Source organism: Hydra vulgaris, chromosome 02 (assembly GCF_038396675.1).
Source record: "Hydra vulgaris chromosome 02, alternate assembly HydraT2T_AEP".
Classification (NCBI taxonomy): Eukaryota; Metazoa; Cnidaria; class Hydrozoa; order Anthoathecata; family Hydridae; genus Hydra; species Hydra vulgaris.
Window position 1 is genome coordinate 68,459,145 of NC_088921.1, and position 15,856 is coordinate 68,475,000.

Below are 15,856 nucleotides of genomic sequence, written 5' to 3' on the forward strand. Positions count from 1 at the left end.
TTCTCAGGTCATGAAATCTCGTACTTTATCACAAAAATTAGGCTCTCGTGACTTCTGGAGAATCTTTAATAGTATCAATAATAAGAGCAAATCTGTAATTCCACCTCTCGTGTATGGTTCAGACTTTGTCACCTCACCTAAAGACAAAGCTGAATTGTTTGCTAAGAACTTTTCATCAATATCATCTCTCGATTCCACTAGTTGCGTTCTACCTGATATAACCATCAAACAGGTTGATCCATTGCTTGACATTCGTATCACTCCAGCTTCTGTATCTAAAGTGATTTCCTGCTTATACTCATCTACAACTTGTGGCCTGGACAACATACTTGTTATAGTTTTGCAGAAGTGTTCTCCGGAGCTGTCGTCTATACTCTCAAAACTATTCAACAAGTGTTTATCAGAATCTTATTTTCCAGCCTGCTGGAAAGCGGCATCTGTAATCCCTATTTTCAAAAACTCTGGAGACCGATCTGATTCATCCAACTACTGTTCCATTAGTCTTCTTCCTATCATAAGCAAGGTTTTTGAGTCTTTAGTTAAAAAACACCTTAATCTCTTATCTTGAATCTAATAACTTACTTTCTAATCATCAATATGGATTTCGATCTTCTCATTCTACAGCTGATTAGCTAACAGTAATAACCGATAGGTTTTATCATGTATTAGATAAAGGTGGAGTGGTTAAGGCCATCACTCTTGACATTTCTAAAGCTTTTGATAAAGTTTGGCATGCTGGTCTTCTCCATAAGCTTTCTTCTTATGGTATATCTGTAACAACTTTAAGATTATTGAATCCTTCCATTTCAATTGTAGTATAAAAGTTGTCCTCGATGGACAGCACTCTTCTTCTTATTCTGTAACTTCAGGGGTTCCTCAAAGTTCAATCCTTGGCCCTATACTCTTTTTAATTTACATTAACAATCTTCCAGGCATTCTTACATCTAAGGTGGCATTGTTCGCTGATGATACTACCATTTATTCTTGTCACGATATGAAGCCAACACTCTCTGATTGCTTAGAGAGGGCATTTTAGTTTGAAAATGATCTCACTTCTGCTACAGCATGGTGCTTACAGTGGCTGGTGAACTTTAATTCAGATAAAACTCAATTTTTTCAGCCAATCATTATCGCAATAATTTAAATCTTCCTATATTTATGAAGGGTAATGTAATTGATGAATCATCTATCCTTCATCTTCTTGGAATAACTTTTACTTTTGATCTTTCTTGGAAACCATATATCAAATCCGTTGCAAAATTAGCATCTGCTAAGGTTGCATCTCTTTATCAAGCTCAACACTTTTTTACTCCTGATTCTATTCTCTATCTCTATAAATCTCAAATCTGGCCTTGTATGGAATACTGTTGTCATATCTGGGGCGGATCTTCTAATGATAGATGAACCTGTTCTTGCAGCCAGCCTCTAACCACTATCACATTGCATAATGTTGCTTCTCTTTCTCTTTTCTACAAATGCTATAATGGGCACTACTCTAAAGAGCTAGTGTCTCTTGTGTTATCGACTAAAATTTATTCTCATGCTAGTTGTCATTCAACTAAGTCTCATCCTTTTTCTGTGACTATTCTTAAGTGCTTCAAAAACTCTTATTTGTCTAGTTTTTTTTCCTCGAACAACAGTTCTTCGGAATTTGCTTCCTTCCTCTTGCTTTCCTGATTCATATAATTTTCGATCCTTTAAGTAGCCTGTCAATGGTTATCTACAATCTTACGCTCTACAATCTTCATCTTTTCTCTTCTCGTAACTTCCAGCTCTAATAGTGGTTGCTTGCAGCCTTGTTGGAAGCGAAGATGTTTAAAATATATATATATATATGTATATATGTATATATATATATGTATATATGTATGTATATATGAATGTATATATATATATATATATATATATATATATATATATATATATATATATATATATATATATATGTATATATGAAGATATATGTATGTATATATGTATGTATATATGAAGAGTTTATTTTCAAAATGCCGTAAGCGCCATTTTAAAAAAAAAAAGGGAAAACTTATGGTTACTTTTTAGTATACAAGAACCTAACACTTTTTATATCTGAGTATTTTTTCAATGAGGTATAACCCTATATTTTTCATTGTTTAAAAATGGTTTTAATTTCAAAACACGGTTTGGAGTTTTTTATTTATTATCAAAATTCTGTATTTGTTTTGACCAATCCACGGCAAGTATAAGTTACTTTTGCGCAAGCGCAGCTAATTTTATCAACTTATGTTGTTATAAACTCGTGTAAAATGGCGGACTACGATGGTTTAGATGAAAGTGTTCTCCTGTCTCCTAATCCGGGTAAAAGAAAGATACATTGCTCGAAGCAAGAAAAAAAAAAACAATTTCTTCATTCTAGTGGAGGAAAGATTCCTACTTTATTGTGTAATCATAAAATGGGCTTTTGCAAAGTGAGATCGAATAACATTTAATGATAAGGAAATAACCAATTAAAAAGACATATTATATGAATAAGTTAAAAAGTATTTTTGTATTTTATGTTCTTTTTATGGATTTATTTCATAACGGTACTTATTTTTATTTGGTTTATCTTTGGAAACTAATTATGCATTTTTTTTTGTAGTACAAAACATAAGTTTAGGTTAGGAATGCTCTTCTATAAAAAGAAAAAATTGTTTCATTTAAAATTAAACGATTTTGACGTTTAAATTTTCTAGCAAATTTGATTATCAAATTTTGTATTAGTTTTTGAAATTTGAAAAAATAAAAATAATACTGTTATTGAATGCTATAAAAAGAAGATAAATAAGTAAGTTTTAAACACATTTGGATTTTTTGGCATGAGAAATAACACCAGAGAACCTGTTGACGAGTCATTCTAACTTTTACCAGCACTCAGACAAGTATCACAAGATTCAGCTATTTTGGCTATGCTTGAAGTTAAAAGAGCCAGAGTAAAAGATGATGTCAGGAAAAAGACGTATCACCATCAAGTACTTCTTAAGTTTTGGAATTAAGTTACAAGTTTGTCAGGCCTCATTTTGTTCCGCGTTATGTAAGTGCACCATTAATTATACTGCTTTTGTATGATAGATATTTAACCAGCTTAGAATATAATGTCATCAAAAAGTCTAACCACCATTTAATTACAGGCAGTTTTATAGCCAGATTGTAAAAAGTATAATTATTTGAATTTGTCTATAACATTATTAATAAAATAAAACCAAATAATTTGTATTCATGGAGTAAATTTTGTAAAATTAGTATTAATATCAAATTCAACAATAACCTTATTTCTGCTTCATTATAAGATAGAGTTCTCTTATATAAAAATAAGAATAAGCTTCAGACTCCAAATAAGAAATATTTATACAAGTTCATGAACAACCATTACTACTTTTCAGATTTGTTTCTTATTGTAATAGTATATTTCTGATTTAAAGAATATTATTGGTTTCATTTATTTAAAAAATATAAATCTTATTTTTCTTTTTTACCAATAAAGTCGGATAGAGTGTTAAGGATTGCCAATCACTGGTTCCAGCATGGGACAACCAGACTTGAAAAACGAGGAGGAAACAGAAAGTTAATGGCCTATGCAAATAAGAGAGATGCTGTAAAAAAACATATTCAGAGATTTACTTGTAGAGCTAGTCACTATGGACGAAAGGGTTCTCCACATCAAAAATATCTCCCTTTTGACTTAAATAATAAACTAATGCATAAACTTTACCAAGAACTAAATAAAGATCGAAATCAGTTGATTGTGGGATATCATTTTCACTATGCAATTTTTATGTATAATTTTATTCTTGGCATTGGTCATCATGCTACAGACACATGCTCTACTTGCCATGCCTTTAAACTGGCAATGAAAGACGTAAATATCAGCGACGCCTCAAAACAGACCAAAACAGCTTTGTACATTCTCCATCGAAGAAAAGCACAAAAGTTTTACAGCCTTCTCAATGATATACGACCAAATGAGAAAACCATTTGCTTTGATATGATGGAGAGTCTGGTTTTGCCAAAGCTGCCTATAGAAGAAGTCTACTATTCTCGGCAACTCTATCTTTATGTACTAGGCGTTGTTGTACACAGAGGCAACCAGACTCAACATTTAAATGATGTTAACTTTTTCATCTGGTTGGAATGTGAAAATTGTAAAGATTCCAATATGATTTGTTCAGCGTTACAGCATTTTTTGATTGCATATCTTTTTGATTCATGTTAAAATGCATTGGCTCTTCGTTTATTTTCTGATTCCTGCTATGGACAAAACAAAAACATAAACATGGTGTCAATGCTTCTTTCTTTGAGAAAGCAACATTTTAGAAATCTTCTTATCACTCCTACATTCCTGGAACGAGGGCACTCCTACCTTCCAGCAGATAAAGAGTTTGGTCGTGTTCAGCAGGATATCAAAAAACATGAGCAGATTCTAGAACCTGATATCTATAGAGATATTCTCAGCCGACATGGAAAAGTGTTTGTTTTTGGTCAGGATTGGTCAGCTTTAGACTTTAAAGCAGAAGTAAAAAAATTTGTGAAAACAATAAAAACATTTAAAATAAGCGAGGGAAAAAAATTGATTATCAATTCCGATCATCTGGAAATAGCACAGAGCAGCTATCATTCTGAGCCAACCTCACATAGCCTACTTAAGAAAGGTAAGAAATGGGACACTTTTAAACCAAACATCCTAACAACAAAAAACTGTGTAAAAAATGCTAAAAAAAAGATGTTTTTCTTCTCCTAAATGCTGTGGGTGCAGATGGTACACACACTGTATGAGACATTACTGAAAGATTTCAGAGAAGATACTGAACACTCTAGTGATGGGATATCTAACTATTTTTTTTAATTTTTAATGTAAAAGACAATACCTGTTATTTTAATATTTAAGAGATAATAGTTGATAAAGCTAAAATTAAAAGTTAAATTTTTAAACTAGAAAATAATATTTCACATTATATTTAATTTACAAAAATAATTAGGTATTTTAAAGTTATTTACCTTTCCATAATATCTGTTAGGTGGATATTCATATTTATAAAATGGATATACAGCATTTTGCTGATAAGCAGTAATAGCACTTTGAACGCAAATACAATTTTTAAATAAAAAAATAGGTATTTTTTTATTTACCTAGATTTTTATTATTAACATATCCTTATATACATTATGTGCATATAAATTAGGCAACAAATGGTTTTTGAAATATAAGAGACACCATTGTGCGGCAAAAAACTTCAATTATCTCAATACCACAAAAATGAATATACAGTCGTCCCCCGGTTAACGAACCCCCCTGTTAGCGAACTTTCGGTTAACAAACCGAAAGTTTGCCCAAAATCCTCCCCCGGTTAACGAACCGGAACTCGGTTAACGAACCGGGACCGCCAAATGGCGTGCACACGCGCGTGAAGGTCGGGCGCGCCGTCCAGCATTTCCCCCTCAGTTTTGTGAGTGTCATGGAAGCCTGGGAGGTGAATGGTTGTGCTGGGTGTGCTTTTGTTGTTTCATTTTTTTCTTTTCTTGTTTCACTAATATTTTTCATGCATTTTTGTGCTTTTTTCTAGGTTTTTTTCCCACTTGCGATTTTTTCGATTTTGCGATTTTTCAAAATGTCGAACCCTGCGAAAAAAAGCAGAAAAGTTTTCACTCTTGAAGAGAAAAAGACAATCATTCAAAGAGTGCAAAAAGGTGAAAAGCAAAGTGACCTGGCTAAGGAGTTTGGTGTGAATAAATCAACCATTTTTTGATAAGCAATGTTCATGTTCAATTTTTAGTTTTTTCTAAAACTTTGACAAGCAATTTTCATGCACAATTTCAATTTGTTTCAATTTTTAAAAGTGCATAAATCTCAGGTTTCAATCATTTCACCTTTGCCTATTTTATTTATCAAGTTGGACAATTTTTTGAATTTTTTCCCCCATTATTTCGGCAAAATCCACCAATTAAAAATTTTTTTATGGCGGCCTATGGGAAAACGCGTTTCGGTTAACTAGTTCGTACTCCGAATTAAGTTCGTTAACCGGGGGACGACTGTACCACATTTTGAAAATACACTCTTCATATGTATATATATATGTCTATTTTTTGAAATATACAAAACTTACAATGCAGAAACTTTAATTTGCCTTATAGTTTGCTCCCCCTTCTTACGAAAAAAATAATAGCAATAAGTTGTCAAAAATGTTCTTTCCCAACAAGAATCCAAAAATTAACATGAAAAAAATAACTGTGATGAATCATTGTCAGGTCAAATTTAAAAAGCCATGGGTTCTAATTCCAAGATAATCTTGGTAAACCAAGTTTCAACTTTTAAAACCCTTCAAAACTTTATAGAGCAAACAGTTAATCATTTTTGTTGAGAGATCTTATTCATGTTAAATGTATTTTAGTAAAAAATATTTAAAGCTAAACCAATAAAAATATTTAAAAAGATTTTAAAACAAAAAATAACAACCTGATTATGTGCAACATTTATGATAGCTGGAAAAAGTATGTGTTCATATAATCTTAACTTGTACAAAACTTTTGTTATTGATGAATATAATGTTAAAATATGTTTGCATCTACAACAATCAGTATCTTGACTGCAAGTTATGCAATAGCCATCATCTAGATTTTCTTCATCAAAACCAGCTTCATCACTCACTTTAGAAAAAGTATAATATGCTTTAGAAAAATATAAAACAAAAACAAATATTATAAATCCAGTAAAATTACAAATTATTATCAATCATCATTAACAAACAGATGTAACTGGATAGGTTTGGGTTTAGGCAGGTACAATTGGTAAAAGGACATCTTTAGCAACGAAAAAAATTTGCAATTTTGTTGTTATTCCATTTTTGTTTAAGTTAATAGAAAAACTGTCAGCATTAATACCAACCTAAATGTGCAAAAGTATATGTATGTGTATATACTTACTTATGTATGTGCATGTGTGTGTTCGAATATGCATATATATATATTATATATATATATATATATATATATATATATATATATATATATATATATATATATATATATATATATATATATATATATATTCTCCACAAGGCTTATCTTGCTTTTGAACAATATTTAAGAGTCAATAAAAATTTTGACTTTTCATGTATACGGTCTATACGGTCAAAAGAATAAAAATCTCATTTGATATTTTCATATTTTCATATTTAAAATTTTTAATGAAAGATTGTTATAATACTGATTTCAAAAGTATGAGATATAAGTAATGCCCCATCAAATGTCATTTACCCCGATCATGGCTGCTTTAGAGGAGAATGGATAAATCGCTGGACAAAACGAAGCAGAAACTGTTTTTGGTCCTTGTCTTTGGTGAGGGTTTCATTATATTTCTGGATAAGAGCAATGTCACGTTCTGCGCTATCATTGACAACCTTCATCTTGTTGACTCTATCCTTCAAATTTTGGTAGCAAGCATCCGATTCCCATGCTTCTGGATCTTTCAACAGGAAACTCTTGGCCTCCTCCTTTCCAGTGAAACTAAGTACTTTGATGAGACAAAATGTTCTTTGGGTCACAAACTTTTCAAGATGATTGAAGTCTGCGCCACACATGCTTATTCTCTTCAGAGCTGACTGAGTCTTTGCAAGCTAGAGGTTGGCTATCATGGCTCTTTTAACATCTAGAGGGACTTGGTTGTCAAAAAAAGCTAAGCCGACAAGGTGTTCTGAGAAGAACCACAGATGTCCAGTAAATGCAGTGTAAGTTGCATCAGCATGATAAAATGATACGGTTTGGATATTTCTTGAGAAGCCCGATCATCATTGCATCATTCAGGGGAGTGTATGAAGCCAGTGGAGCCTTGTGCCAGAAACGTCCATAAATAAGAGAAACGAAGAGTGCCAGCTCCTTCAGACCTCGCTTTTCTTTAGCAGTCAATTCCAACTGGCCTTCAAATAGCACCATTTTTAGAGAATAGATGGTCTTCGACATCCATCGAGCATGATGCATTGCTTCTGAAGCTCCATCCTGAAACTCCATCCTAAAACTGCTTCCACCAAGGAAGACAAGACATAGCCGAAGGAGCTCGAGGTAATCCTCTCAAGGCTGCTGATGTCCTATGGCTTTGGTGTAGTAGACAACCATCTTCATCCGAAGAGTTTCAGTATGCTCATTGAAGATTTTATCTCTAGCTGGCGAATACTCTATTTGCCTGATGTATGACCATTTCTTCTGAAACCTCCTAAAAAGACCAACTTCTGGTCCACCTGTCACACCAAAAACAGCTGTGAAGACACTGTTCAGAATAACTTCCGGGACATGATGACGGCATCCAATTTTTACAAGTTCTTGGCCAATGGCTTCCTCAATAAGAACACATGCCCCTCGATGGATGCCTGTGTTTGAGGGAGTTGTATCAAATGCAAGACCTTAAACCTTTTCTCGTGGATTCCAGTCATCTAATACTTTTAAGCATGCAGCAGCCTGTTCTTCCCCAGTTCCTCCTATAATTTTTGGGATTGCCAACAACTTCTTGATACCATTCCCAGTGACAATCACAGCAATTCGATTGACGGTTTCTTTCGCACCAGCTATATCCGGAAGCAGTCTCCCATCCCAATGGAGAAGAAGAGGAAATTCAGTTGAAAAAGAACTCTTTTCTGCTTCAGCTACTTTTTTTCGGGTAGCCATCCCTGACCTTCTGATGGTGCTCCTAGACAGTGTCAGGATAGCCTAAAGCTTTTGTCAAGAGGATGGCCTAAAGCTTTTGCTACTGATGCAACAACATACATAGCTCCATGATCAGGAAGATTTACTCTATCTAAAGCCCCTGTGACTTTTGGAGTTGCTATCACACTTATCAGTCGTTTAGGCTTTGAGGAAGGAGTTTGAGCAGATGATGATGATGGAACTCTAAAGTCTTCATCATCGACGTCGTTCTCGTCTTCAGATTTAGAATAAGAATTGATATCCAAAGCAGGACCAGATGTTTTTATTTGCTGCAACATTTTTGTCTCTTTCAGTCTTTGATTTTCATTAGCTTCTATACAAGCTCTCTTCTTTTTTTCTTTCTCTGCAAGATTGCAATCCACTCCAGCCATGCTTGAACCAGTGACATCTTCTCTGCATTGTTAGGAACTGTTTTGATTATTCGTCATGATGTCGAATGATGATGGAACTATTTAAAAAACAACTTTTTACAAAAAGATGTGCATATATTTCTAAATATATATACACTAAATTACAAAGTTTGTAATGTTACAAACATTATGTAACAAATACAAATTTGAAACCTTAGATATTCTTTAGATATCGAGACTGTAGATCTTCTGACAAAAATAAGTTACTACACCCACAAAAATATACACTGACTGAGATTTTTCTCCTGAGAGATTTTATTCCACAAAAATTTAATTTCAAATGTGTTTGCTGTTACGATTAATACCAACTCAGAAGTTTATCCCCATATTCAGGATGAGAAGGTTGCCTTTTAATTCTTTGCGAGTAGATCTTGAATTTGGTATGCATTGATTCAGTGGTTTGCTCACTGAAAACTCCTAGACCAGTTTCATTTTTTTCAGCGAATTCCTTAATATGATGAAAAATTGCATGCGCTTTGGGAGTAACTGAAATTCCAAGAGCTAAGTAAGAATGGTTGAACTCTGAAATACTTTTATAGAATCCTGCCTCCAAGATCTTTTCCAAAACAAGCTTTTATAACAGATTGAAGCTTTCTGAAGCAATCAACAAAAGACATTGCTTGCAATCCACAATGCTTTTGGGCAAGACTCTGAAGAATGTCAACATTCTTTAACAATTTGTTGCATTCATTTCCATTGTACTGTCCTCCATGACATGATGATTTTTGAGTATAACTTTGCTTGGAATATGTGTCAATTACGCTGTGGGTAATTATCAAGAATGAACCACCTCCATCAATTCCAAGTTTAACTAAATGATGTGATGTAAGCCTTCTTACTGAGAGAATATGTTTGATAAAGGCATTCAAGTTCTTGCAGTGAACAACTTTTCGAACTTGGTTTTTCATTTCTTTGTCCAGAACGACATAATGAAAAAATCTGCTAATTTTTTCCAGAGTTTGTCAAGTTTTTGCTTCATGTTTGCCTCAATAGCTCTTTTTCCATTGAGTTGTTTAGAGCTGATTCAAGCTTTTTCACACCAACATTGGCAAGATTTGTAAGTTTTAAACTTGGACCAATGTTTCAGCAGTAAATCATATATCATCCACGTCATATTTTAAAAATCCAGAAAACTGTTTGGGTAAAACATCTGGAAAAAATCCGGAATATATTTTCCTCTTAAATTTGATTATAGCTGAGTTGTTTCAATTTTTTTTTCAAACATTTTATAATTTTTGTATGAGAGATGAGTGAAAAAGCTTAAAAAACAAATATATCACAAAAATATATACCTAAACTTGCATGTATGGAAAACGTTTTGAATTTCAGAAAAACTAAAAGTTAAGAAAAATATCCGGAATTCCCGAAATATCCGGAAAAAGATAATCCCTGAGTAAATAACTGCTGCTTGTACAGAAATTTTAAAGATTTACCTCCACTTGCTTGACTAAGTTTGACAGTACCACCTGGATAGGCATCTTTTTTAGAGATTAAATAAGCTGCTATTTGTTCAGCACACTTACAGTCCTTTACGGCAAGTTTCTATACATTTTTCCACCTTGTACCTAAAGTACAAAAGTGAGGATGTTGTTTCGCAAGTACTGACAAACAAATACTGCATCTTTTTTCAGCTGGCTGTGATAATGAAGGTTTGGGACTGAAAGTTTTGATACGGTCAGTTTCAGGATAGACTTTTGTTTTTAGATTCAATATATCAAACTCAACCTGTGGCAGATATTTTTTGAGCTTTGATTTGGTCACCCAACAAATTATACACTGCCAAGCACCAGAATATCTTGTAGATGGCTTAATGACAATCAAATTGAAATTGTGCAAGTCTGGTATCTGTCCAATAATACAACAGTATTAAGTTATTGTAGTTTGCTTCTACATGAATTGCAAATGTCAGTTGGAATTTTCTCATTATTGAAATTAATATAACACTTAAAAATACTCAATTCTATCAATCAAAAAATCAGTTAATATGTGATCACTTTTTTTCAAACAGATTTTATGCAATCCCCGTGAGTTTTTGCTGAATTAGGCATTTTTTGACAAAGACAAATTAATTTTTAACAGAAATGTCAATTTATTTGTTTACATTATTTCAGCGGCGAAAATTTGGCGCCAGCATATTTCAATTTTAATGCGCATAAAACGCATTTTGAAAATTAAGTTTCTTAGTGTAAATAGGCAAAAACTTTAAATGCAATTTTCTCCTGTGGATGTGAGATTTTTTGGGTCATTTCCGAAGCTAGGACCCCTTTTTGGACAACTGTGGGACATTTATGGTATTTAATTGAAGACCTTGCGAGTCTCTCTTTTTTTAGCATATTGACAATGATGTTGATAACCAAGTTAAAGAAAAAATGTTAAAAAGTCAGTAAAAAAAACAAAAGCACTAGAAAAGCCAGTAAAAAAAACCCAGGTAAAAAAAGACTTGAAGGCAAAGGATTAATGAATAAAACTGTAAACACAAACTTAGTTGACTTTGTAAGAAAGAGATCAAAATATGTATTTGAAGTGCTTGGATCATAAAATGCATTTGAAGTTAAAACAAGTGAAAAATCTGAGTTATTATTATTGATTAAAATAATAACACTAAATATGAATAAAGTAATTGAAACTTTGAATCAGAAAAAAAAAAAATTTTCTTTTTTACCTGAATCTGATAATATCAATCTAGTTAAATAAGTTAGATAAGTGTTTTTTTTCTAATTTATAACTGTTCTGTTATTTAAAAACATTGAGCACTAAAAATACAACTATAAATATGTGATTAGATGAGAACTGTGATTAACACTAAAATAGCCTGCTGCCACGGGCTTCAGTACATACATTGACTATCTTATGGCCTGGTGTCACAAAGGAGTGCCGCTATATCAACTGAGGATTTGGTATGGGACAGCAACCTTTTCTTTCATTATTCTTAGTTTTTTTCTTCTTTTTTTTGAAAAAGCTCTATGCTACAAAGATAAGTAAAACTAGTAAGCATTTGCTGATCTATATACGCTATAGTAGATATATATATTTACAGGCCTCGCTATAGTAGATAGAGTAAATGATCGCACAAGCAGTGAATCGCCTGTCTAAAATGGACTTGGCAGGCAGTATGCGCTGATAGTGTTTGCTTGGAAAACCAGCATATTGACAGGTTTTTTGATATTTAGATAAAAAAAATTTGAAAATAAAATGATTTAAAATTTAATTTTGTTTAATTTAAGTAAATTACTACTGTAATGTTTTGTTATTTACACTGTAATGTTTTGTATCATAAATCAATCAGAGAAACAATCGCCAGCAGCATTTTTTTAAATGATATTGATTTATTCAAGCATTGTAATATTTTCCAGAAAAATTGTTTAAAATTACCCGTATTGCTATATGACTGATCATGTTTTTCACATTGAAACTCATTTATTTGAAAATAGTTGGAAATTTATTGTTGTTTGGAAAAATTTTTGTATCGACAACATAAAGAAAATTAGCTTGGTAATATAGTGATTTTTGTTTATAATTAAAGTAGAGATATCTGTAGGAGTTTTCTGTATAAAACAAAAAAGTTTGCAGAAAGTATTATTTGACATTTTTTTCATAAACTAGAAACTGTAGGCAACCATATCATATCCGTTGTCATTTCTAAGGAACAAATTATAATAAACAGACAACAGGAAGAAAGCGTTTAGTTGAATAAAAATTACAAAAACAATACTAAAACAAAAAACTTTTTCAAATAAAAAAAAAATACAAATCAAAAAAAAAAAAAAAAAAAGTCAATAAAAGATAACAAATGACTAATATAATATAATAAAATAATATAACAAAATGCTAGATGAAGCATTAAATTTACTTTGTGAAAAACTCCAAAAAGATTTTAATCTAAAATTGGAAGAAAAAGATAAGAAAATAGAAAAGATAAAAAGCGATTTAGAAGCAAAAATTTCCGATCAGGAAACAGAAAATAGTAAATTAAAAAACAAGAATTTTCTGAAAAGAACAAAGTAAATAACCCACCACTCTCTAGTAGCCTATTATGTAAAACAAAGCCTGCAGAGGTTGGCACAAAAATTCTAAACGCCATCTCAGCGGAAAGAAAAGAAAAATTCAGTAAAGAAAATAATATTGCATTTTTTGGTTTAAATAAACCATTAAAAAGTCAAAATGAGAAAAAGATGCATTAGACTTAAAAGTAAAAGTAGTTCGCCTGGTAACATGTAACAGTAACTCTTACGTCAAAATTAGATTAACAACTTAATACAAAAAAGTAAATATTTAAACAAGTTCGAAAAATATAAAAGCAAAGAATACAAAAACCGGAATCTTACAAATGCAGAAAGAGTTTAAAATTATTGTAAGATGAAAAAAAAGTTTAACAAAACTGAAGAGATAAAAATTCGCCCTTTTGATATATATTAGAAACAACAAACTTGAGTGAATCAAGCCAAAAAAAACTTAGATAAATCATAGTTAAAACAGAATAATTCAGATAATCAATTATCATGTCTAATAATACAAATAATAACACAAATGCAACTGCTTTAAGCAACAAAATTGGCAAGTTATTGATAGAATTTATCAATTTCAAAGCAAGTATAGTTTTAATTAGTGAAACATGGTGGTCAGATAAATCAGCTGTTATATTACCAGGTTTAATTTGAACTGTAATAAAAGAGATGTATGTATTTATGTCGATGAAAAAATAAAATCTTCTAAAATAAAAAATGTCCAAATGAACCATTGTCTGGAGACATATGGTGTATGGTTGAAATTGGGACTGAGAAAATGCTAATTGGATGTATCTATCGCAAAAGCAAAAGTGCTGATGTATTTATTTGAAAAAGGATTTGATAAAAGAAATTTTCACAACCCTATCAATCATATTGAACAACTACAACTACAAGAAACAACTACAAGAAGATATAATATGAGAATTTGAATAGAAATATTGAACAAAGGCTCAAAGAATGAAACAATCAGACAAAACTTCTTCACAAAAAGAATATCAAATTATTGGAACACTTTACCACAAGATACAATTCTCAAATAAAAGAAACAAGCAAAACTATTTAACTCTAAAAAAAAAAAAAAAGTTTTTTGCTTAGTAAAAGGTGTTATAGAATGAAATACTACAAGATTTCTCAACTCAATGAGTTGCACTATAAATGCGATGACCAAGTTTTATTAACTCTATTTTAGTATATGCTTACCTTGCTTTTCTATCAAAACGATTGATTATTTTGTTTTGCGTTTCTTATTTTTTATTTATAAAAGTACAATTACTCTTCTTTGTGAAATTTTTTTTTCTAATTTAAAAAGTTTAAAAAATTGCACTGAAATAGCTCCAAGCTAGAGAGCGAGTTATTAAAAGAAAAGGCTTTTGTAATTAAAATTTGAATGAATGAGTTTGATGCTTTTAAAATTGCTTTTGCATTACACAATTCAAATTTAATTGAACAAATTTTTATAACTGTTTAAGACAAAAGTTTAAAGTTATTAAATATGCGTTTATAATATAAATCTACAAAAGTATTGCGCATTAAAAAGTTTTGTTTTCAGAATAAATAGTTCATATTTTATATTTAAAAAGTTTTTAATTAAAAATACAAAACTAAAAATTTAAATAGCTTTTTAAAAACTATTAATGGGATCCCTTTGAGACAAATTGTGTTCATATTATTTTTCAAAAAAATGTTTGGGCTGAATTTTTTTGATTAAATTAAAATAACAACAAGAAAAATTAACTTTGTAGTTTTAGACGAAGCTTGCCGTCTTCATATTAGTGTGATTTTTAAGTCTTAATATACGCCACAAAATCTACAGACTTTATAATTTATCCAAGTGCTTTGTAGAATTTTAATAAAATATCTAAAAACTCTTTTTTTCTTCAAAATATAGAATTTTTTTTTTATTATAGATTACTAAAGAAGTAGTTTTTAAATAATAAAAAAAAATTTTTTTATCATAAATAACTCAAGAGTTTCTTTAGTTATTTTATTTTCACTGAATTCACATTAAAAATATGAATAAAATATTTCAGATATTTTAGGCTTGTCTATTGCTATAGACTAGATTTTTGTTAGATTTATTGTTATTAAATGATTATTATCATTATTATCATTATAAGATTCTGTTATTATTAAGATTATTATCATTATAAGATTCTGTTATTATTAAATTATTATTATCCTTAATAAGATTCTGTTAAAAAATCATTTTGTATTATTTAACTTTATAAAAGTTTATTTAAACATTTATTTGCTAAACTTCTCATTAGGTGCAAATTTTCTCAAAATTTTTATCATGTGTTTTATCATTGTTTTTATCATGTAATTATTATCATGTGAGAATATATTTAATGAAATTTATTTTGTAAAATATATATTGCTTATTTTATTTTTAAAATTGAATAAATATGGCTAAAGATTGCAAAAAAGTGTAGCATTATCAAGTCAATTTTAAAATTAAAATCGTTTAATGGAACACTTGCAATTGTCAATTTTTTTATTACCGCATTCAGTGTAAATTTTCAATTACATTTTTAATTAACTATGCTTATTTTGTAATACCTGTGGCAATGTTTATTTCTTATTTTATTGTCTATTTCAATAAAATGTTTAAAGAATATGTTTGTGCTAAATTTTTTTGATTAAAATAAAATAATAACAAGAAAAATTAACTTTGTAGTTTTAGATAAAGTTTGCCGTCTTCGTGTTAGTGTGATTTTCAAGTCTTAATAT

General features: G+C 30.5%; 1 protein-coding gene across 2 annotated transcripts in view; it reads right to left on the reverse strand.

Annotated features, from left to right (window-relative positions):
* LOC101234912 (anaphase-promoting complex subunit 2) overlaps positions 1 to 15,856 on the reverse strand; it is a 106,863-nt gene that overhangs the window by 66,944 nt on the left and 24,063 nt on the right. For both annotated transcript variants that reach the window (XM_065791789.1, XM_065791788.1), the window contains exon 4: positions 6,470 to 6,660. In XM_065791789.1, coding sequence (XP_065647861.1) covers positions 6,470 to 6,660 — 191 coding nt within the window. The remainder of the gene's footprint in view (positions 1 to 6,469; positions 6,661 to 15,856) is intronic.